The sequence below is a fragment of the Callospermophilus lateralis genome, unplaced genomic scaffold, assembly GCF_048772815.1.
Source record: "Callospermophilus lateralis isolate mCalLat2 unplaced genomic scaffold, mCalLat2.hap1 Scaffold_65, whole genome shotgun sequence".
Classification (NCBI taxonomy): Eukaryota; Metazoa; Chordata; class Mammalia; order Rodentia; family Sciuridae; genus Callospermophilus; species Callospermophilus lateralis.
In genome coordinates, this window is record NW_027514826.1 from 142183 (window position 1) to 165857 (window position 23675).

The 23675-nt window shown below is 38.1% G+C and overlaps 1 protein-coding gene across 1 annotated transcript in view; it reads left to right on the forward strand.

The window, feature by feature from the left end:
* Positions 1-21790, forward strand: part of LOC143389792 (protein crumbs homolog 1-like) — a 73669-nt gene extending 51879 nt beyond the window's left edge. Inside the window, 2 exon segments of the mRNA XM_076842598.1 lie at positions 21576-21756; positions 21759-21790. Of these exon segments, the coding sequence (XP_076698713.1) occupies positions 21576-21756; positions 21759-21790 (213 nt within the window).
* The last annotated feature ends 1885 nt before the right edge of the window (positions 21791-23675 follow it).

Genomic DNA, 23675 nt, shown 5'->3' on the forward strand with positions numbered 1-23675 from the left:
TAACTCCCTTTATATTCCTTTGATAATCCTATTATGATAATAAGATAGTGTTATAAAGGAAAACAAAGATATTTTATATTTCTTATTCAAGGTGGCAAAGTATATATTTGTGTCTGGCAAATGACAAATATCACTCTACTTGATATCTAAAACTCAGGGAAAAATTACATCCTAAGACCAATATCTTCCTTTGAAATTTTTAATAGCCAACATCATGTTAGTTATAAAGAAGATAATAATTATTAACTGACATAATCAAAGAAGTGGTTCTGAAGCAAGTGCCAAAACAGCAATTTCTAACTTTAGAATCGTCTGTGCGTGGGCATGTGTGTACGTTTGTGTGCTTGCGTGTATGTGTGTTCAGTTTCTTCAAAGTTACTAAATTTAAGATGAAAAATGATAATGCATATTAATTACAGAAAATGGACCTATTTTCCCTAACAAATTCACAGAAGGAAAAGGCAAGGTATTATGGTTTGGATATGAGGTGTCCCCCAATGTGTCCTGTACTGATGCAGAATGCTCAGAGAAGAAAGGAATATATAATGAGATCTATAATAGGTAGATTAATCCATTTTATGAACTAATAATTTAAATGGCCTTACTAGATAGTAACTGTGGGCAGGTAAGTTGTGGCTGAAAGAATTAGATCACTGGAGGCGAGACTTGAGGGTTTACATTTTGTCCCTGATGATGTGTTCTTTCTCTGCTTTCCAGTTGGCATTTGTGGGGCTGAGTTTTCCTTCACCAGACCCTTCCACCATAATGCACTACTTTATCTTGGGCCCAAACAAATGGAGTCAGCCCACCAGGTACTGATCCTCTGAAACCATGAGCCCCAAATAAACATTTCCTTCTCTAAGTTGTTCTTGTCAGATATTTTGGTCACAGGGATGAAATGATGCCTAACATTAGATTTGGTCCCTACTAACCCCTTTATTGGTGATAGTGTCTTGGGGTTAAGTATGTCACACACTCCAAAATCTCTATCCAAGAACCAAATTCACAGACAGCTTTTTATTCATATTGGACTAAAACTTGATATAAATTAGCTCTTCTCTGAACCAATCCCAGAAGCAGTTTAGATCCATGAAGATATAACCTGTAATGAAGAACACTCTCATAGCAGTTATCCAACTAATATTCAATTAGACTTCCTCTGCTTTTAGAAGAGTATTATATGATGTCAGAATAGAGAGGACTGCTCAAAATTCTAGTGATCTAGAAGAAGTGGCGTAATTTCTCTTCAAAGTTGGATAACTATTGTTGAATCATTATAATCCACATCATTTTAGTTTACCTCATCTAAATCAGTAAGAACTGACCACTGTTGCAACTTTGAAAAGATATTTTAAAGGATATGCTGCTCATGATTCTTTTTAAAATCCTTATTTCATTCTTCTTTGCCTAGTCAAATATACATTTTCAAAATTCTCCAATGAAGACTTCCTGGCTTCCCCCACCACAATCAGTATTTGGAGGGTCTTGTTCCCAGAACATTAAATACACCTCTGTCACAACATCTTATGATAACACTAATTAATGAAGGCTGATTTGTCACTCTGAGCCAGAAATTATTCTATGGCCTTATGCACATTATCTTATTCATTATTCACAGAAGTCTTAAGACATCTTCCATTTTACTGGTGGGAACATAAACCAAAGAGACAGGAGAAAATGTCTTCTTTATCTTTCATAAATTCAGTTCCTGGCAATCATGCATGGCAGAGGAGAGCTTCATTATTTACTGAAGGAATAAAGGAATGGATGAATGAGTGGTATGTGGTATGCACAGATGAAAAAAGTACAATATTTACAAGAGTGGGGAGCACAGAAAATCTTCCCACAGAGGACATTTGACTCAGGACCTAAAGACTGCATAGGAATTTTCTTCAGAAAACACATTTTCTCTTGACCTGCATTTATGTTTTTTTTGATTATTTCCTTGTCATCGAAGTGTTGTTTTAAAATTATTTTCACTGGAGAAATTTACAAATTGTGCTCCTGTCTGCAGAAAGAGCTGAGAATACTCATGTTTTTAAGAAACAATATAAGTGCCATATTGTGTTCATAATGATCCTCTATGCCTTGATGGATTACTAGTTCTTTCTATAACTGCATTTTTTACATTTGTGAAGGTAGAGAAAGGGAAACCTTGGAAACAATCATTAAAGCCATAGACTTCCTTAGGGATTCCTGAACAAGGCTTGTAGATGTGAGAGAAGAAAGGAAATCTCAGGCACTGGCCCCAAAAGATAATCAAGATTGCTGAAGAGGTCCCAAGCAAGGACAGAGGAAAATATGCCAAGGAAGAGCAGGTGGTTCCAGAAGAAAAGCAGGATCCAGGAAAGATCTGGAAGAGCTCATGAGTAGAAAAAGCGCTGGTGCGGCCACAATAGCTCAGGGACAGGGCTAGAGAGGACTGCATTTGGTCTCAATGTACCATTACAAAGACCAAAATTGAGAATTTCTCACAAATCTAGTTATCAGGAAAAAAAAAAAAAAACAGACTTACAAAACATTTTCCAAATGTTCTCCCCTTCCCAAATTCAGCTGAGCAGCAGGGTTTGTACTGTGCACTCCCACCTCCTCCCTGCCAATTTAGCCTCCCTCTAAGCCACCTTCCTGTACAGTAACTGCTCCCTGTGGGACAAGCTGACATTCTGAGTCCCAAGGCAAAAAATCCAATGTTCTGCCCTTTTACAGGTCCCATGAAATGCACAGAACTGTAGGAGACAGTGCCTTCCGCATGCCCCCTGCAACCAAAAGAATGCCAGCATCTTCCCAAAGTGACCATTTCATCTACGCATTTGTTTCTTCAATGCCTCCAGCGATGGGTAGGATGTAGGCAGAGAGGGAGGAAAGTAAGCAGAAAGTTAGAAATACAATATATAATCCCTACCATGATAACTTCAAGGACACTGTAATCTCATTGTAGGGAACAAAAAAAGAAGAAGAAGAAACTAAAAAACATATCAAAAACAATCCCTAATTTATGTCACTGGGTAAAAGCACACATAAATTCACAGAAGTCTGATCTCTACAAGCTATTGCAACAGGGGAAGTTTTCGTGGAGGATATGGGAATTAAACAAGGCCATGAAATATGAGGAATATTATTTATAGGACAGAAATTGGGAGAGCAGCAGAATACAACAGTCACTAATAGGGCATTATGTAAGAACGTGGATGTGTAACCGATGTGATTCTGCAATTTGTATTTGGGGTAAAAATGGGAGTTCATAACCCACGTGAATCAAATGTATGAAACATGATATGTCAAGAGCTTTGTAATGTTTTGAACAACCAATAAAAAAAAAGAAAAAGAAAAAAAAAAAAAAAAAAAAAAAAAAAAAAAAAAAAAACAAAAGAGAAAAAAATGGCCCAAGTAAAGACGTAATAGTGGGAAAAAAAGTTTATATGGGAAAAGAGCAGCGATTAAATAGGCCTCACTGGAACAGGCAAAGAATGCTGCCATAATGGGATATAAAGTGGGTAAACAAAGCAGAGGGCTAGAGGATGGATTAAATTGCTCAAGTTTCTGTGAAAATTAAGGCAGAGTAGAAGAACCTTTCAGAACTCTGTGATTTAGGCCTGAACTATAGTTTCCTCAAAACTATTTACTGCAGCTTGTGATTATTGCTGGCTCCCACTTACTGACTGGAAGGCATCTGTATGAGACTATTCCATTGGTTGGGTGGCTTATAAACAGCAGAAATTTATATCTTGCAGTTCTGGAAGCTGAGAAGTGTGAGATCAAGGTTTTGAAGGGTATGGTATCTGATGAGAATCTGCTTCCCATTTTTAGATTTTGTCTTTTTTCTGTGTTCTCACATGATGGAAGGGACATTCCTGAGGGCTCCACCTTTGTGACCTGAACACCTTCCAAGTGTCCTATGTAGTGATACCATCATCTTGAATTTCAGGGAGACACAATATTCATAACATAGCAGGACTTTATGTCAAAATGTAGCAACTTTCCTCAATGATGCTTTTATCTTCAATAATAAATCCTCAATCATATTCTTAGACTTATTCTTCCATGAAGGAACTCAAACCATGTAGATGGTTCATTGTTATAGTGAGTGGGGGGGGGGCGGTGTTAATAATACAATGCAGACAAAAAGTTTTTCTTGAGCAAACACTTGGAGAAATTTGCTCTGTTAACTCTCCTATTAAATATACATATTATTTAAAGAAGCCCAGGTTTTGATTTTGTCTAATTAAAAGTTTTCTCTACACATAGTTTTGTTTTGAGCCCTTTAAAAAAATCATTCAAATTCCTTCTAATGTTCGTATTCATTAATTAACATTTCAGGCCTGTGGTGCTCTTTCTCTATTTCTATCAAAGGACTAAAGACATGTTTTATTCTGGGAAGGTTTGAGTATAATCGGTTTAAATCTCCCTTCCTTTAAAACAAACAAACAACCAAACAAAAAATCCTGAGCAAATTTCCTGGATCATCAGTCTCTGGTGAAATAGACTAATGTTATTGTTCATTATCTTAAAGCACATAAAATGGAGAAACTATGTAAACTCACTTTAGAAAATGTCCCAATGAGTAGATCAGTACAAAATGTGTACTATACTGAATGGTGGGCAGTCTGAACATATCTATGACTAGTGGGATCTATTTTCAGAGCCAACGAAGCCAGATATTATAAAAGCAGAACCTTCACTGTCTGAAAGACATTAGCCTAGTGCACAGGAACACTGCCCCCAACCTCAGGAATCAGATGGGCAGGATTCCCATGGCGTTTCTTCCTTCATGGAGATGTATCCCCTCTGACTTGGGGCTCTAGTGGTGATGGGAAGGATTCACCATCCAGTATCTCTTTTATCCTAACTATCAGTAGTTCCATTACTTCCACTTTATAGATGCAAAAACTAAGGTTTGAAGTAATTAAGTGATTGATTGAAAGTCACTTAGTTAATTCAAGCTTAAATCCTCATTTTGCCCAATCCAATATATAATTCTGGATTTCTAATTTGTTAAATTAAACCTTTAAAGATCTTTTTTTTACCAGAAAATTTTAAAAGTGTTTCTATTTCTTAAATTTAAAATGAGTTTTTAAAAATAGTTACAATTACATATAGTTCACAAAAATACAAGGTTTCAATGAGACCAACAATGCCCAAGAAACTGTGGATTTTTTTTTTAAGAACAATTCTAGGAGCAAAAGAGGAAGAAAATGGGAAAGAGATTGTAAAATTTGCTGTATGGCCTTAGCAGGATCTGTATCTATTTATTTTTACTATTAAATCCTATAAATGCTAGAGATAATCAGAGCTGGCAGTATGAAAATTATCTTAATTTGCAGCTTCTTGAGGTTGAAGGTTGTGTTTGTTTGGCTGATTTAACCGTATTGCCACTTAATTACCAATATAAATGCTCTCAAGTTATAGAAACCAATATAAGCATCTCAATTTAAAATTTTATTTGCAGAACCCAAAGTAATGACATTAAGCTTCACATTCACCTAGTGATCTGAGCTGAAGAGATCTGGCTTTTCTGTACATAATTGCGTATTATTAGTCTTCTGCCTGAAACAGAAGTGAGTCTTTCATAGGATTTCAACATGACTGGGGAGGACAAGCCATTCCTCCTCCAGTGTAAAAAATATGTGCACCTGTAGAAAGAGACACTCTGGGATGTAAAGGGCCTGGAATAGGTTTCAAGGGCCATGAAGGTGACGCGTAGTCACATGATGGCAAAGCATTTGAGCAGGGAACTCTACCTCTTTGAATTAAATATTCTTTGAGGGAGAGTAGGTTGTATCCTGAGTGTAACTCACGTAGTACTGTTGGCAGAACAGAGTATAACAAAGACACCATCCTTGATTTCATTCCCTTTGAAAGACTATAAACTAATTTACTCATTCCAATACCTGCACACTGCATTCATAACCACAAACTCCAACTGAGTTTTCTTGGTTCAGAGAGGGCTAGATTAGGCCTGACACATAGGTCTATAGATATCTGCCTGGAAAACATTTCAAGTATCACCTAGGTGTGTCAGGACTGATCATCACTCATATGGAGAAGTTCCGCATTTGTTTTACAATGCCATCTAATTTGTCAGTTCAGTTTAAAACAATTTGGATCTTTATGAACGCAGAAGCTAACAACATGAAGGGAAAATAGAAATGGTATGTTGTTTGACTCTAGCTTTCTGTATATAGGAAAGTGCAGGCCTTGAAATCATATCTTAAGTTTTAAAAAAATGTGATATGTTATGAACTGCAAAAGTTCATGGCAGAGAACATGCCAATTCGAATTTTTGCTCCATAAGATTAAAAGTATATCCTTACAAATAAAAGTAGTTAGATTTTTAACATACTATACATGGTTACTGCTGTCTTACTTGATTTTGTAAATGGGAATATGGGACAACTTTTCTCATCTGACTTTCTATATGCAGTAATGTGCCATCACAATGAGACAAGTGCATTTATATACTGTATCACAATCCTTATCAACAGGCGTTTATTTTTTTTAAATATTTATTATTTGTAGTTGTACACAATAACTTTTATTTATTTTTATGTGGTGCTGAGGATTGAACCCAGGGCTTTGCACATGCAAGAAGAGCGCTCCATAACCCCAGCACCTCAACAGGCGTTCATTGAATTCAGGCACTGTCCATGTATACTTTATATACTTGATAAATAATAATACTTAATTTTTTATGTAGTGAAATGTGTATATTTTCTTATAAATAATGTTCAGGTCCCTTTTTAATATTACATTTATTAAAAATTATTTTAAAAGTCAGTGTCTCAAAAGGAGTAAAAATCACTGCAGTTCTCCAATACTCCAGGAGTCAAATATGAAAGGCCTCTTTAGTTTGCCCCCAAAATATTCTTCTTTATCCTTATAAAAACATGAACTCCTAGAGTTAGAACAAAGGAACCAATGCATTTTAGGGAACCATGTATAAATACTATGATACCCAAAAGAATTAGCTGCCATTACTGGGAAATTGGGAAATGGATGTATAGTTTTAAATTATGAATAAATTTAAAACTTTCCATCAAAGTCAAATTATGCTGATGTTAGTCAAATCTCCTGTAGGCATTGATTCAATAACCTGCTGATGGAGTAAAAATACACAGAAACTTGTTAACAAGAAGTAAGATTATCTACATCTCAGCAAATAATGCCGAAGTGTCATATAATATGCTGAGCTCAGGCAGCCCATGGCCAATGGAAGAGCCCTCTCTTTGCTTCCCTGTTAATATTTACAGTTGGAAGCAATACATGGCTGCAATCTAAGTGCTGCACCTAAAAAGGGAGTTGATGGCTCGATACCTTGTTTTCTGACACTGTGAAGCACTGAAATAGCTACCTTCTTAATCACTGCCTGCTAACGTTGTGTTAAAACTGGAGCGAGCATAGCACATGGCTGTTTTATACAAGCAGCAACCTCGGGAGGTTGTCTACATTGTTTAGTTATTTTATTTCTTGATAGACATGTTGGGTGTTAAAAGCACAGGACTGAAAGTTGTGAATTATGGGTCCTTTTCTTTGTTCTCCTGCTGAGTTTTTTAGCATTTACGCAGGCAGGCACTGTAGAGACAGCTTACTGCCCAGACACACACTGTGTGCTGGGCACCCTCCTAGAACTCACCAAAGAAGCCCACCTACCCATCAGCATGCTTTACTGAAGCTTGTTCTCACGTGTGAAGCCTTCAAGTAATTAAACAAACTTCTACAAGCAGGGAAATGCGACTGGCTATAAAAGCACTGTACACAGTAAGAGACATAAAATATAAAATAACCACTGATTCTCTTCTCTCCATGAATAAATATGCCAACTAAGGGTGACAATTGAAATTACAGAGTAGATTTGGGGTTCCATCTATACAGTGCTCTACTTCACATGCCCCAGGGCAAAACCAAACAAGGGCTAACAATTTAGATGGCAAGTCTGTGGCTTACTAGCTGGATGAATTAGGATGAATTGCTTAAATTCTCTTTTAGATAATCACTATCTCCTCAGATGGTTGTGAAAATTAAAACAGGGTGAGCAAAATGCTGGGAGTATACTCAGTTTTCAGTTTGTAATGACTTTTCTCTTTTCCCTATATACCACCTTTTAATTTAGAAAAAGGATTTTCCAGAAATGATTCCTTTGTAGAAAATGAACTAGATGTTGGAAAAGATTAATTGCCCAGATAGAATGCACAAATATGCAAAGACCTCATTGTCATCTTTGTAGCAAAATTAATATATTTATTGTGGGTTCCTGAAACTAGGAAAAGGGCCCTAAAAGTATCAGATAACATCTTTTAAGAGAACAATAAAACCATGTGAAAAAATACCAACTTCTAAGAACCAATAGGAATAAAAATGCCTTTTAGGGAGGTGCTGATTTCTGCTGGGGTCTACCACCACACAAAGAAGAGTACTTGGACGGAGTGAGCCCTGTTGTGAGTGACTGCTTTTCTCTCGACTTCTCTCTGCGAAGTTGTAGCTACTCCTTGTGAAGATGTTGAATCATAAAAGATGCCTTCCTTTTACACCCAGTGCTGTCAGTGGAATGTAAATGTGACTCCTCACAACACTGAAAATACCGAGGCTGTGTGTTTAATCTGTGCTGTGCTAGCAGAATGACCCTGAAAAGAACATGAGCATGGAGCACGTTTGGAGAATTGGCATCTATCCTTGTAAACAGGATTGGGGAGGATTTTTTTGAGACCAATGACTAATCACGATTTTTTTCCTGGGGCTCCTAACAGCCATGTCCCTGAGGACAAGTAATCTAAATGGTGATTGAATAGAAAAGTTATAGACCCAAGGGAAATATTTTTTTAAAGGGGAAGGGAATGGAGTGTTATTCTGGGGTGTGGGGAAAAAAGAAGAGGGAATCGTGATGAACCCCAAAATCGAAGAGGCTGAGTTTATCATTTGAATTCTCAATTCTAAGTTCCTTTGGGAGTTAAGGAAACAAAATTTTCCTAGGTTTTAGATTATTAAAGTTAGGAAGAGGAATATCTTAGCAATTACTTCAAATATTCAGAAAAAATAATGTAAATAATTCAAATGTCAGTATGACATAGAATATGAGAAAATACCAAAATTGACAAGATTATCCAAAAAAAGAACCTTGTACTTTGTAAAACCAAAATATAATAAAGCACTTTAGCCAGATCATCTAATTTCCTCTTAAATACGTCTCTGAAATGGGTAGGAAGCAAGGAATGTGATTTTCATTTTATTAAAACAGCCAATGGAAAAGAAGAGTTTTTATGTAATTTGCCCTGTGAGCCTTTTTTAGGAGAGTATCAAACTTCCTAATGCCTCTACCTCCCATCCTTTCTTGGGCAAGGACCTGTTTTTAAAGAAGGTGAAGACATTATGCATACATATTTACTTTACATATTTTATATAGACTTAGAAATCCCAAAATATAAAGTAACCATTTTGCATATATTGTCTGAACTAATTTTATAATGGCTTTTAAATTCTGTGCTAAATCTTTATATAGAGAAAGAGCAATTTTAGTTTGGCAGTACTTTTAAGCTAATAGGAAAATGCTGGTAGAATTTATTTTGGTCTCCTCCAAGAAGGAATGCTTAGTACTAATATAAACATATCTTTCCCCCTGTCATGTGTTTGGGTACTTCGTAAATGGCTAGGAAAGTGAAACAATATTTTGTTTGTTTGTTTATTTGTTTGTTTGCTTTTTCCCCTCCTGCTATCTTTAAAACTTACAGAGTTTTCCCCAAATGGCTTATTTGGAATTTGAAAGCCCAACTTCAGAAAGACTTTTTTTTGTATCTCTAAAAGTAAATATTACTTCAACAAATCCTCACAGTGTGAAAGTTTTGGTCTTTGCTAGTTTTCAGGTACCTTGATGATTTCGGTTGCTGCTGTCTCATAGATTCTGGTAATGCTCACTTCAGATCTACCCAGCCATAGCTCCACAAGATCCCTCTCTGTTTAGACATACTGAGTCTAAAACTCTTTGGAAAGGAGAAGGCTGTGCAGTGAAAGGCTTCCCATTAAAGCATGGTGTGTGTGCTTCATCTTCCGTGAGGCAGAGTTTAAAACTGGAAGCCTGATAATTTGATGTAAACTGACAGTGACAATAGAAATGGCTACTTCTGAGATTATTTAAGGGAAGGAGCAGGGAATAGACATTCATCAACAAAACAGCAAAAGAAAGGGTTTTTTTTCTAGGTTTGCTTTTTAAAATAAGAATGGAGTAAATGGCACAATAGATTATATAAAAAAGGACTTCAATGACAAGCTGTCAAAGTTAAAGTAATATATTTTACACGGGTGACCGGACGCCACACTTTATCACCTACACTAGGGGAAGCCAATTTGAGTCTGGTTGATAAAATACAACCTCCAGAATTGGGCCTGGGGCAAAGCTGGCATTGCATGGCGGGGCATGATGACCTGGCATCCACTTCTGTTGGATGGGACACAGTGGGAGTTGGCACTTCTACCATCTAGGGTTCGTCTGGTATTTAAGCTCAATTTGATAAATAAACACTTGTGCAGGTATGTCAGAAGGGACAACACAGTTGGCTTTGCTCCAGTGCAGTTTATGCTCTGGTAATTTAATGCAGGGCTGAGGTATAAATGGGACTAGTGATTCAAAAACTGAATTTACTGCAGTCTCACAACTGTTGAAAATTAAACTACATGTGCTGCAAGTTAGGGGTGACTAGGGTATCTCATTATAGGAGGCTGTTTTTTCAGAGACTAGAATCTTTGTTGAATTACAGAGGGAAGTACTTGAATGTAGACTTGGACCAAATAATTTTCTGATAAGTTGACCATAAATCCTCAGTAAAATAAGCTTGGTGGTCTCAGCATATCTATTGGCTTTTTAATCATTTTTATGGCTTTCCTTTTACTGGTCAAATTATCCTTATATGCTTTTAAAGCTCCTCTGACATGGATTAAGTCAACACAAACCAATAGACCTTCATTACTTTGTCAACTGGTTTTGATTTGGGGGCAATAAATACAATGACACAGACTAGATTACCTTTGCCGAAGGAATATGTGATAAGCCATAAGGATGTCAGGGATTTGGCATCTTTTTCCTGTGTAATGTGGGAATGAATGAACAACAGCTTTTAACCAGCTGAAGAAAGTTGGAAAGAAGAAAGAAATCAGAATAAAAAAGTGCCATGGTTTGGGTTTTAGGTTAAAAATGGTGATACCAGTAGATCATGGGAAAGCCCACGAACACACAGTGAGTGTCTGATGCTGCTTGGCACTGGTAGTCAAGGTTCAGGGCAAATAGGTGGGGGAACTGTCATCTGATGTGACCCATACCTTAGTATCTGGAAGGATAGATTTGGCCATCAATGGGAATAAAACTTACTGTGTGATAAAAGTATAGAGGAAAGAGAAATCAGAAGGGGCTAGAATAGCCAAGGAACAGATAGTGGGAGAAGCAAGAACTGCATATTTTGGGAGCTAAAGAAACTTTTCATTATAAAAATCATTTTTTAAATACTATTTTCCAAATATTTTCTGGAATAAAGGCTCAAGTCTGAACAGAGTCAAGAAGAAAGGTAGAATGAACACATTTACCCTTCACCCACACGGACCAAGTTTTAAACACTTTGCTATCTTTGCTGTTTCGTTAGTTACATACATTTTTTGCTGAATCATTACAAAGTAGGTTGTAGACAACATAACATTTTTCTATGTAATTTTTTGGTAAGCATATCCCAAGAAAGAAGACTTCTTTCCAGAGTTACAATGCTACTATCATATTCAAGGAACCTAACATTTCATAAACTTTCCATATTCAGGATTTTCCAATAGTTCAAATAGCATCCTTTTTTGAATTATTTTTAATCCAGGATTCAATCAATTGCATTTGGTTATCAGTTGTTGTGTTTCAGTATCTGGAAACCTCAAACATTCCCTCTGCCTCCTTTTTTTAATATTTATTTTTTAGTTGTATTTGGACACAATACCTTGATTTTATTTATTTATTTTTATGTGCTGCTGAGGATTGAACCCTGGGCCTCGCCTGTGCTAGGCAAGCGCTCTACTGCTGAGCCACAACCCCAGCCTTTCCCCCTGCCTTCTTTATTCATTAAATATTCTCTTCCTTTTGAAATTGTGTATAAAAAAATTTGCATATTTTTCAATCACCTCCTCAAAATATACCTACTATGGAAGAGATGGGGTATAAAGAAACTCAAATCTTTCCTGTGCTGTAAAAGAAAGATTAGTAGAGAACTTTTGGCATGTACACAGAAGAAGAACTGAAATAATAAAGTTGATGTGTTTCCTGTAACTGGTCCAAGTCAAATGGACTAGGAAAGAACCAGCAGAGAATGTACATGAAATGGGCTTCCACCTCACTTCCAACTCCTCCTGAGATAGTGTCTCCATGGTTACCTGCCCAGGTTCCCTAAACACCTTCCAGGTTGAGCTGCCACTCCCTGCTTCCACCTCTTCATCTGTAACCGGCTCATCCTGCCCAGACAAGCAGATGTACCAGTACCGCTGTCATGCTTCTTGTCCCTCTTAAAGCAATGGGACCATGGGTGTTGTCATCTGCCTAATGCTCCTTCCCAGCCCTACTTATTTATTTATTAAGAGATTCTCAATAAGTTGCCCTGGCTGGCCTGAAAATTGGAATCCTCCTGCCTCAGTCTCCCTAATCCCAAGGATTACAGGCGTGTGTCCCTGTACCTGGTCACCCTTCCCTTCTTTACCTCATTCTCCCAGCAGCTACCTTCCTCTCGAGGTTCACCAGGAGGTCTTCCTTCCTTCCACTTGCCGTCCTTCCTACTCACCTCCCACCTAACGCAGCCCACAAGACAATGGTTGTTTGTAGCTGCCCCCACCCATACACACTACTATTAAATAGAAAGGTCATTTTTTTTAAGACGATGACCTTCCTTTCAAGTTCCAGACCTCCAGAAACTTCAATGTCTGAAACTTTGAAGGCATTCAATAAAGATTTATTGAATGAATAAATGCATGAATAAGCAAAAGAATGAATTCACCACCAATACATTTTCTGGGCTATACAGGACTCGTGACTGCAAGGAAATTAATAATGCATTTAACAGAGCAATGAGCATTACAAGTGTATGAGTCAATAACAATTGATTAGCCACTTTGTGCAAAGCTTGGCATTTTGTATTATTGGAAAGTTCCAGAGTAAATAGATAAACAGGTACTCTTTCCTTACAGTCCTAAAGAGAAAGGATAGAATTTGGCTTAACTCACAAAGAACAGTAGCAGCACTTCAAGTGTACATTCCATGTCATACATCCTTGGCTATAGGTCTTCCCAATTACTTGCTGACACTGGATATTGCTGTATCAAGGAACTAGAGAGAGTAGAGTCACAAAGACTTCCTTGGGGGTGCTTTGCAAACAGGAAGGAAAGATTGAGTAGTGCTCTAAAAAGAAGAGAGGTATGGTTGAATAAATGGCATGTTTCATGATGGAGAAGTGGCATTGGCAGAATTAGGCGATTCCCGCTGAGAAATGGAAAGAGTGGTGCTTTGTTGGAATGGAGGTAGATGGACTCTGACAGATAATAACCAGATGGGAGTTCATTAATAAAAAGGATCAGCTTAAAGATTAGAAATGTTGGTTTGATGTGTTTGGGTTAGTTTCCATGGACTTCTAAGTCTGGTAATCAAGGTTTGGCTTTCATTTCCTTTTTTGTTATCATTTAGATATGAGGTGTCCCTCAGAAGCTCATGTGTGAGAGAGACAGTGCAAGAAGGTTTAAAGGTGAGATGATTGAGTTATGAGAGCCTTAACCTAATCAGTGCATTAATCCCCTGATGGGGATTAACTGTGTGGTTGGAGAAGGTGAGTCCCTAGGGGCATGCCTTGGGGTATATATTTTGTATCTGGTGAGTGGAGTCTCTCTGCTTCCTGATCATGTGAGCTGCTTCCCTCCACCACACTCTTCTGCCATGATGTTCAGCCTCACCTCAAGCCCCAAGGAATGGAGCTGGCTGTCTGTGGACTGAGACCTCTGAAGCCATGAGCCCCCGAATACACTTTCCTCCTCTACTGTTGTTCTTGTTGAGCTGGATGGAGGGTGTAGATTCTAGGGGAAGAGAAAGTAGCTGGAGGACCTATTTAATCCTCAGGAAAAAGATTGCTAATGACTTAGTCCAGGATTATGACTGTGGGGATGCAAAAATGTGAAATGTGGGCGGAAGACTCAAGTGGGAAAGGGTCTGGGCACAGGCTAGTGAAGACATGAGGGATCAGGGTTGAAAGCTCCAGGTGTTTAGTAGCTCACAGCACCATGCAGTTTACACACTCAGAATCTTGGGTTAGCAATGACTCTTTTCCAAAATAAAACAAAGAAAGAAAAAGAAGAAGAAAAGGGAAAGGAAGCAAGAACATCCACAAAACTTTCTGAAACCAAGATGGGCCAAGAGTGTGTCCATGAGTTTCACCTAACCCATGGAAAGAATGATTCGCAGGTAGAAGATCACAGCTGGCTTCTGTTACTTTATTGCTTAATCTTCACTAGCAGTTCCTGCTTGGGTCACCAGGTGATGTACCTGCCCAGGATATAAGGGGCAGAAAAAAGGTAAACACAGATTATGTCTAATTTCACCAAGAGGAAAATACCTAACCATCTCTGTGCCCGCTTGGTGCCTCCCTCAGTTGTGTCCTTTCTTATCTACCATACCAGTGTTCCTCAACAGTACCTCAGAAATAGCACCTCCCCTGCAGGTGATCCAGAGAGCAAAGGCTTCCATTCCTCTGTCAGACACATGCCAAGGTTTTTATCAGGTAAAAAACCCCAAGAGAAAGAAGTTCTCAGTGGATCAAGTCCCTAGCTGGCCGTGTGGTGCTGTGCAAGCTCTTAAGCTTTTAACTCCCTGTTGTCAATCACTGTGTCTCTGTGGGACAGACACTGTTCCAGGTGGTGGGGAGACAGGCGGGAACAGGGAAGGCAAACATCTCAGCCTTCACGGAGCTTTCATTACAGATTAAAGGGTCGATGGGTAAACTAGACAGATATCAGGGTGCAGAAGAGAAAGCTGGGTGCAGTTAAAGAGGGGCGTCAGAGCAGGCCTCCCTGAGAAGGTGATGCAAAATAGAATGATCTACCTTGTTGGGTTAGCAGGGGAATCGAAGTGCTCTCTGCGTGTAAAACATCTGGCAAACCCCTGACAAAAGGGTCAGAAGAAATGCTTAGCTGTTATCTTTCAATAATAAATTTACAAAACATAATGAAATCTGAGTTTGGACTGCTGGGACTTGGTTCTTGTATGAGAGAAAGAGAGATAAGTTTTATTCATGAGTTCTTGGGTTCCAAGGAAAACAATAATATCACTTACACCACCTGCTTCCAGAGAGGAAAAATATGAAGGCAGTGTGTCCAAGCTTCTAGCTGCTTGTGTGCTTCTGCCTGCAATCTGGGTTCTAAAGCAAGAAGGCGGCTGTGAAGCATCAGGCGAGAACTCAGACCCAGTGCCTGGGCTGGCAGGGCAGGAACACGTGGGCTCACACTGGATCTCAAGCCAGCATGGTGCTTACACAGAGCGCGTGTACAATCATTTGTCAAATGCAAGAACAAATGTGTCGCTTTGTGCCCAATTTCACAGCACATCTCAAGTCTCAATATAATTCAGCTTTTTCCTTAAAGGTCATAAGAGGAAATGTGTCATGCTTGAGTTAAACTATGAAAGAGGCTAATGGTTTAATTGCACCTAGAATTCCAAATGTATATCTCTATGCTAGCGCAGTTCCTTTATCTCATTTACCTCCAGCGTTTTGACAGGAAATTTTCACAGTCGCTATTCTGGCCTCTTGAGCAGGGCTTTGTAGGGCGATCACATGGGAAGTTTCCCAGGACGACACCTTCCAAGCTGTGGTGGCCTGAATTAACCCATCTCAGCCTGGTTTTTCATTCGTGGCTGTCCTTGAAGACCCCTAATCAGAAGATTTTAAGGAATTATAATGATGTGGTGGGAGTTCATGAGACAGACTTTATGTCAGATTCCTTCTTTCTCCAGTAAGGAGTTTCAAATGCTGCCAACTGCAGTTGTACATAGCCTTAGAGAGACTGGGGCTCACCACTGTATTGTTCTAAGCAATCCCAGGGAGAGCTTGCAAGTTTCCTGGGAGAAGCAGGGTGGTGAGATGAAGAGATGGGCAGTGCACAGGAGAAAATGACTGGTTGCTCTGTGCTCTGCTGCTGGACTGGGCTCCTGGGGAAAGGCACGTAGCTCTGCCACAGCCTCCTCCTGCACATTCCGAAGCCTTCCTGTCAATAAACACAGCATCAGGCTGAATTGCCCCCTCTTTGTCCCAGGACCCCTCCCTCGTCCTGTCCTTGGCTTCTCAATACTTTATTTGCATCCTTTATAACTGTGAAGTGGACAGTGTATTTATGGTTAAAAATTAGCTGCCATAGTGATATTAATTTTAAAAACAGAGTCCTGGCATATATTCAATATTACTATGGAAATGGCTGTTTCTAGTAATTCACTGATAAGATACAGTTCAAGGACTCAGGTCTGTGTGGGAGGTTTTCACCATCCATAAAATTGAAGCTGTACTTGTTACAATAGTGATTTCCAAGAACTGCTCTCCAAAGTTAAATATGGAATATTCCTTTCCTTTTTTTTTTGTTTTGTTTTGTTTGGGAGATGAGAGTTAAAGCTATCTTTATTTTGTTTTAAATATGCAGATGCAAGATAAATATTCTAAGTGGTGTTTTAAAAACATATTTAATTTTCCCACTGATCACTAATTCTTATAATAGCACACAGTGTATGCTCATAATACCTACACAATGGTGCACACACATACATCACACGCACACAAACTAGTTTCAGAAACTCATATAGAGAAGCTGGACTGCAGCTTGTAATCACCTGCGCATTCAACATCCTAACTTCCCACCTTAAACTGTTTCCACGTATTCCTCTGTAACTGACATACAGCTGAATTTTGTGAAGGACTTGAAGAAATTCACTCCACTGCACTGTTTTCCAGGAGCCAATTTTAATCTCAAATATCACCACTGTTTTTAAACACAAACACATTTCTGCTGATCTTATAAAACCAGGTATGAGAGAATGACCTCAATGGTAGCGGCCTCAATTCTTGAATCGATTCTCACTTTAAGTCAAAGCTTTAACATCTTCACTTCCATGCAATGGGAAACGTGAGGTCAATTTTCCCAAGCAGTCTTGTAATGCTTCATATTGACTGGGGACGGGGGCGGCCTTCTTTTAATGTGTTTATTTTTTTCACAGTCTTCTGAACACTGTCATCAGCCCTAAATATTATGAAAGGCAGTTTTTGATGCTGAGGATATAGAAATGGGCCCATATGTTTTTCTTTCCAGATAGGTCAGCTCATTTTATATTTTCAGAATTAGATAAACTGTTCATTAATGTGTGGGTTGTGGGTGTCAGGAGCCCTGAAATCCACACTGGGCAAGGGCAGCCAGCAGGAAAGTTCACTGAATAATAATAGAGAAGGGCAACAGCATAGACCAAGTTCTCATTCTCCACACAGCCGAATGCTATGAATCTTGGAGTAATTCTGAGACACGAGAATTATTTCTTTTCTATTTTACAGATGGGAAAACAACACATAGAGACCAAATGTACTAAAAATTGACAAAACTAGATACAAACCCATTTGTCTGTTTAGCAAATACATGCCGTCTCCAGTCTGCCTTCAGCAGAAACAGTACAGAATCTCTTTTCTGGGATTAAAAGATGCACTGGTGAATGGTTCCAACATACAGTAGTCAAGTAAAAAGATTAAAAATAAATGCTGATAATTTCACCTCAGAGTGCCATAACATAATCTGGCTTTGGGTTATAGATAGGCCCTAAACCAGTCAAGGTTTCAGTGAACCCACTTTGGGGGAAAACCAAAGTGAAATACTTATTTATTCAGCAGCTAAAGAGTCATATTTTTAAAAAAGAAATTAACAATAATAATTCAATATAGTTTGAAGCCTGTCATCCTTCAGAAAAATAATTTTACATGGTAGTCATTGCTAATATGGGGTATATCTTTTCAGGAAAAAGCTATTCAAAAGCACAGCGTTAGAAGTACCACCCGTCCAAACAGGTCTTGTCCCACCCTTGGAGGCCCCCATCATCCTCAGTTCACATGTCACAGTAGTTTCAATTATCAAAAGATCCACTCTACGGCTGTATATTTTAAGCATGGTTGAAGAATAGCAGACCAAAAGGAGCCTTTCAACCATGGGACTTCAAAGGTAGAGGATCTTCAAAAGGGTTTTCAAAATCCTACTCATTCCACTTGACTCCAGAGCTTAATGACATGCCTTACTTGATACAGCTAAGGGAACTGTCTCATCAAAAACACTATGAGGCCTAAACTTGCAATTTAGGCTTTATAGGTTGGCTCACTGGGTCATACTGCAAAATCCTAATGAAATTCTAGTTTATCTTTTATAAATAAATAGAATAAGGGAGAATGGTCAATGGTGTGTTAATGGCTACTAATATTTTTATGTTTTGAGAACTTCCTTTAAGTCATGCTTTGTCTATTTCACATCACCTAGTTTCATTCAGTTCCATCCCTTGAAGTGGATATTAATATCTAATTTTATAGATGATGAAAATGACTCTCTGAGAGATGAAAGAAGTTGCTGGTGTATTCACACAAGTACGTGTCAGGATCATGAATTGAACTCAGGTCTCTCCCTCTATAGACTGGACCCTTAACCACTTCATTAAATGACAGCAACGAGTGGCAGAGATGGAGCTAGATTCTAGCCCTTGAATTTGCTTTTGTTCTTATTACATCTGAGCACAGTAAAGCCTCTTTAGGCAAGGTTCTTGGTTCCTCAAAAATCACAAGTGAAAAATCAGCTCTCTGGTGCCTCCTGAATCGTGGCACTCACAGGGACTCTGAGCCTATGCCCAAGAGCCCCTCTTCCTCCCAGGTGCAATGCATCAAATGAGAGGATGTATTTGGACTTCATTTCCCCACTGTCAGCAGCCTCCATCTTAATGAGAAAATAAGAGAGCAGAAAAGTTTAGAAAACAGAGGCAAGCCAAATCATTTCTGCCTGTCTGTCTGTGGACACACCCAGCTCACTCATCCAGGATAACAGCTGTACTCCCAAAGTTGACTCCATTTACTGGACAGACTAAGATTAAATCAACAACCAGGGATTTAGGAGTGCATTATCTAAAGGTCTGGAGATAATACCAAGGGTTTTGCTGGTCAGGTTCCATCTGCCCTTCTGTGTCCCTGACTTTTGATCCTTCAAGGCCAACTCTATGACTCTGTTCATTTTTCCCAGACCAGAGTTATCTTTGTCAATAACACATGTAATTACACACAAAAGCACGACCAAGCAGTATGGAATGGGAATTTGCTCTCTAAAATTGTTTTTTTTTCCCCCCTCAAAAACTACTGGATTCTGTGAAACTCTTCATGTATTACTCCTAAAGCTCCAATAACTTGAAAATGAAAAGTTGTTCTGACTCAGGATTTTTCACAGCAATATAAAAGAGAAGGGAAGCGATTATAGTATTTCTAATTACCTAATAGCACCATATCCCTGAATGTGCTAGGTGCTTGAAACTAGCTTTTTCTAATGTGAATTCATAGTCTTCCTACACAGGCCTGTTTCTTTTACCATGTCCTGTTCCCAAATAATGACATCCCATCCATGTATTCATCTAACATGGGATCCTCAGCCATCTTAATCCTTCTCCTATGCTTGTCCCCAACTCCCGTACAAACTGATGTGAAGTGATGCCAAATTTACCTCCAAAATTTCCCTCATCCACCCTTGCTCTTCAACCCTCACTTCTTGGCTAACCTTAGACCTAGGTCATTCTTTATCTTGACCAATAAATGAACTAACTTTTCTACCTCTAATTTCTTACCTACCTTTACTGTTTCCAATCCTTCATCCTAATATCAGAGACAAATTAATAAAACCCAGATCTAATTATGTCTTGTCCTTTCCAAAACATCTCCAATAGCCCAAAAATGACTAGAGGACAAACACCAGATTTTAAGGTAGTTTCAAATTCCTTGACAAAATTTATCTCCTTTATAGTTTTATCTTTTATCAATGATTTATATCCTTTCCCTATGCAAACATGGAGATGATGGGCAATACCTTTCTTTGGTCATTTTTGGCTTCTTACTGTTTCACAAATTCTAAGCACTTTTTTATCCCCTGGCTTTTTAAAAATTCAAATGATTTCATCCAAATAGCATTTCCTGCTTATGATCCTTGAACTTTCACTCATACTTCAAAGAACAATCACATGCTTCATTCTATTCTTACTCCACCATATCCCAATACAAATTAATGCACAATCATTACACAAATTTACAGTGCACTATGATTATTTGTATGTGTGGGTGTGTTTCCTCCTTTTCTCCTATCCTTAGGATCTGAGTTCCAAGTTCCAAACTTTAATTTATTTCCATATTTTTATTTTCTGGTAATACCTATAGTAAATAGTAAGTATTGTTGAATGAATAGAAAAACTAATGAATATGAGCAAGATTCAGTGATTAGACCCAAAAACAACAGTACAAAGACATCACTGTATTATATTAATTATATCATTATATAATTTGAACCGAAACAGAAAAAATTAAATAACAATAATGAAAACTAACGATAGCAAAGATATTTAAACTGCATAGAATCTTAAAATGGAGTTTCTGTTTGTAATGGTAGATTGGTTTGGCAATGGCACAGGGACCATAGAGAAAGCTAAGTGGGAAGGTAAGGGAATTTACTCCTATATTTACTCTGCTGGAAATATTTCTCCTAGAAAAATCACTTAAAATTCAAATAGTGACTGCTTCCTGTCTTTACTATTTCTATGCAACTCAATCACAGTTTCATGTACTTGTTGCCAAACTGATAGAATTCAGGTTTTCTAAAGAAGTGCTTTGTAATCACACTGCACCAACATTAAACCAACCATGTGCGACTTGTAAACCCACGAGATCTCAGGATTTGGATCCTCCTGCCAGGGCTCCACCTACAGCTTTCTGTTACTAGATGTTTGGGTTTGGCATTGAACTCATGTGCTTTTTTACAAGCATTCAACTGTCACTTCAAATCCAAATCGCCTGAGAGACTAGTGTTTCAGTCCCTCTTCTCTAGGGATCTTCCCACAAGGCTCAACTAATTTAATTTGCTTCCTTTCCCAAGAAAGACTGTAAAACAACATTTTTTAAAAGTCTAAAATCAAACTTTGGGCAAGGGAGGAAAGAAACCATAAATAATGCAATCCCATGAATTTAGAAATACACACGTGTGTGTGTGTTCATTTCTTGACCTTGATGTCACATGAATGACCTTAGTCACTAAGATTAAGACACTGAGTACAATAGATAGTTCACATCATACTCTCTGCCCACAGGAATCAGATGCTAGACAGGTGGTCATCTTCACATGATCTAGGAATAAGAAAACCTGGCTGTCTTTTAACACCTTGGTCTTTTTACAATACGGAGTGGTACCAACTTGATCTTGTTATTCTTCACTCCAGGGGAGTTCCGTTGTCCTAAGTTAACATTGCTCTTGAACTCACTTCTTAACTGTCTCAATCCCTTCAGTTGGCAGATGACTTGATCTCCGACATTTTCACTGCCATTGGCTCAGTGACGTTAGCCCTATTATTTATCCTCTTGCTGACTGTTGCTGCTTCTATTATTGCCTCCAAAAAAAGGGCAACTCAGGGAACCTACAGCCCCTGCCACCAAGAGAAGGAAGGCTCTCGAGTGGAAATGTGGAGCATGAGGCGCCCCCCACGTTGGAGAGGTTGATTTAGAAGCATGGTGCCCCTTTGAGAAAGGGGTCGGATCCCGGTGAACTCATGATTGGACTTGAGTGATTTTTAGACATACCTGGAGACACCAATTCAACTTGGATTACACTGGAACTGTGAGAAGGATAATTTTGATCTCCTTAAAGATTTTCATAGTGGTTTGACTTGACGCCATTGTTTTTTTATATTAACCAATCATTAAACTATGTCTGCACCATTAATTTCAGCCTCATATATGGCACAAACATCTTCCAGAGCACTGTATCTTTTGCAAAAAGGTCCAGTGGCTATTGTTTAAACTCTTTACTCTGCAACCTGGGAACAACGTTTTAGTGTGCCCTTTAGCAGACAACTACCATTTTTTTTTTATACAGGAACTACAGTAACAACAACAAAACAATAGAATACCTTTCTCTTTCTATCATGTGGTGAAAGGTTTAATTATATGCCTGTGAATAGATATACAGTCTCATCCTTTAGTCAAGCACTTAGAGAACACCATGGGAATGACCCAAGGTCAAAAAGTGACCAAACCATAGAAAAATAACCATTGAAATGTGGTTGTTCTTTCTGAGTATTTTTTTTTTTTTTTTGCATTTTGTGGCATTAAATGTGACAAAGCAACCGATGGAAGCATTTGAAAAACATGTTTATGAATCTTTTAACTAAATCATCTCACATTGTTTACACTCAAAAGTCCTTATACTATTTTATATTTTTGTGATACTGAGATTACAGGCATGTGCCACTGTGCCCACTATAGTCTTTATTCTTTGTAAAGGTTAGTTTAAGATCAAAACATTTTCTAGAAAGTTAAAAAAGCAATAAAACTCAAATTCTCAATTCTGAAAAACCTATTTTTGATAGGTCACCAAGAGTGACATTCCAAGGTAAGAACCCTAAGTGAGATTCATGGTAATGGTTATGTGTACAGACCATCTATGTGGTATGAGGAGGAAAATCCTAGGCCTTCTATTTATATATTTATCTACACAGTATTTGTTATATTTTTACATATGTTTTGAAACACATGAAACAACATACTACTAAAGTATAATACAAATCAAACATTGAAATACATGCCTATATATTTGGGGTATATGCTCAAACATCTTAATGATATGAATTTTTAAATTTGGTTTAAAATAATCTTCTTAATTACTCAAGGACATAATTCCAGAAAATTCCTCTCTCTTTGAATATCATCAGTTTTCCCACTTTATTGGATCATTCCCTTAAGCATCAAACATGCTGTTCTATGTCCCATCACATAGAATTGTCTCCTATGACCATATATCCTTTTCAGTCAAGTATCTGCAAAAGCATTTTCTATCTTCTCTTTCTCTCTTCCAATCTTCTCTTGAATTCAAACTAATTTGCCCTTTCTGTCCATCAAAGACTTTCCCATTGCCAACTATAATGGTCAGTACTCCGTCTTCCACTTCTCTGACCTTTCAGAAGAATATGAAATAATTGTCACTCCTGCTGACATACTTTCCACACAATGATATACTATTCTACCTCCTCCTCTTACCTCACCATCAGTTCCTTCTCAGTCTCTTTCTGGTTTCTCCTGGTCTGTTAAACTCTGCTTTATTTTTTCCATATTGTTTATCACTATTTTTTTTCTGTTTCCCCTGATTGGAATTTAAGTTATGTGAGGAAAAGAACTTTCTTTGTTTTCACTGTAAAACCCTGCACTTACAACATACCCTAATGAAAACATGATAAATATTTTGTGGCTAAACCAACAAATAATGAGTGAATGTTATTTGCATTTGTACCTGCCAACAGCAAAATCCCAGTGTGCCCAAGATGAGTGTGTTCTGTCATTGGATGATCTGGCTCCTAAACTATCATGGCTCTGAAGCCTTCTTAATGTCTTAAT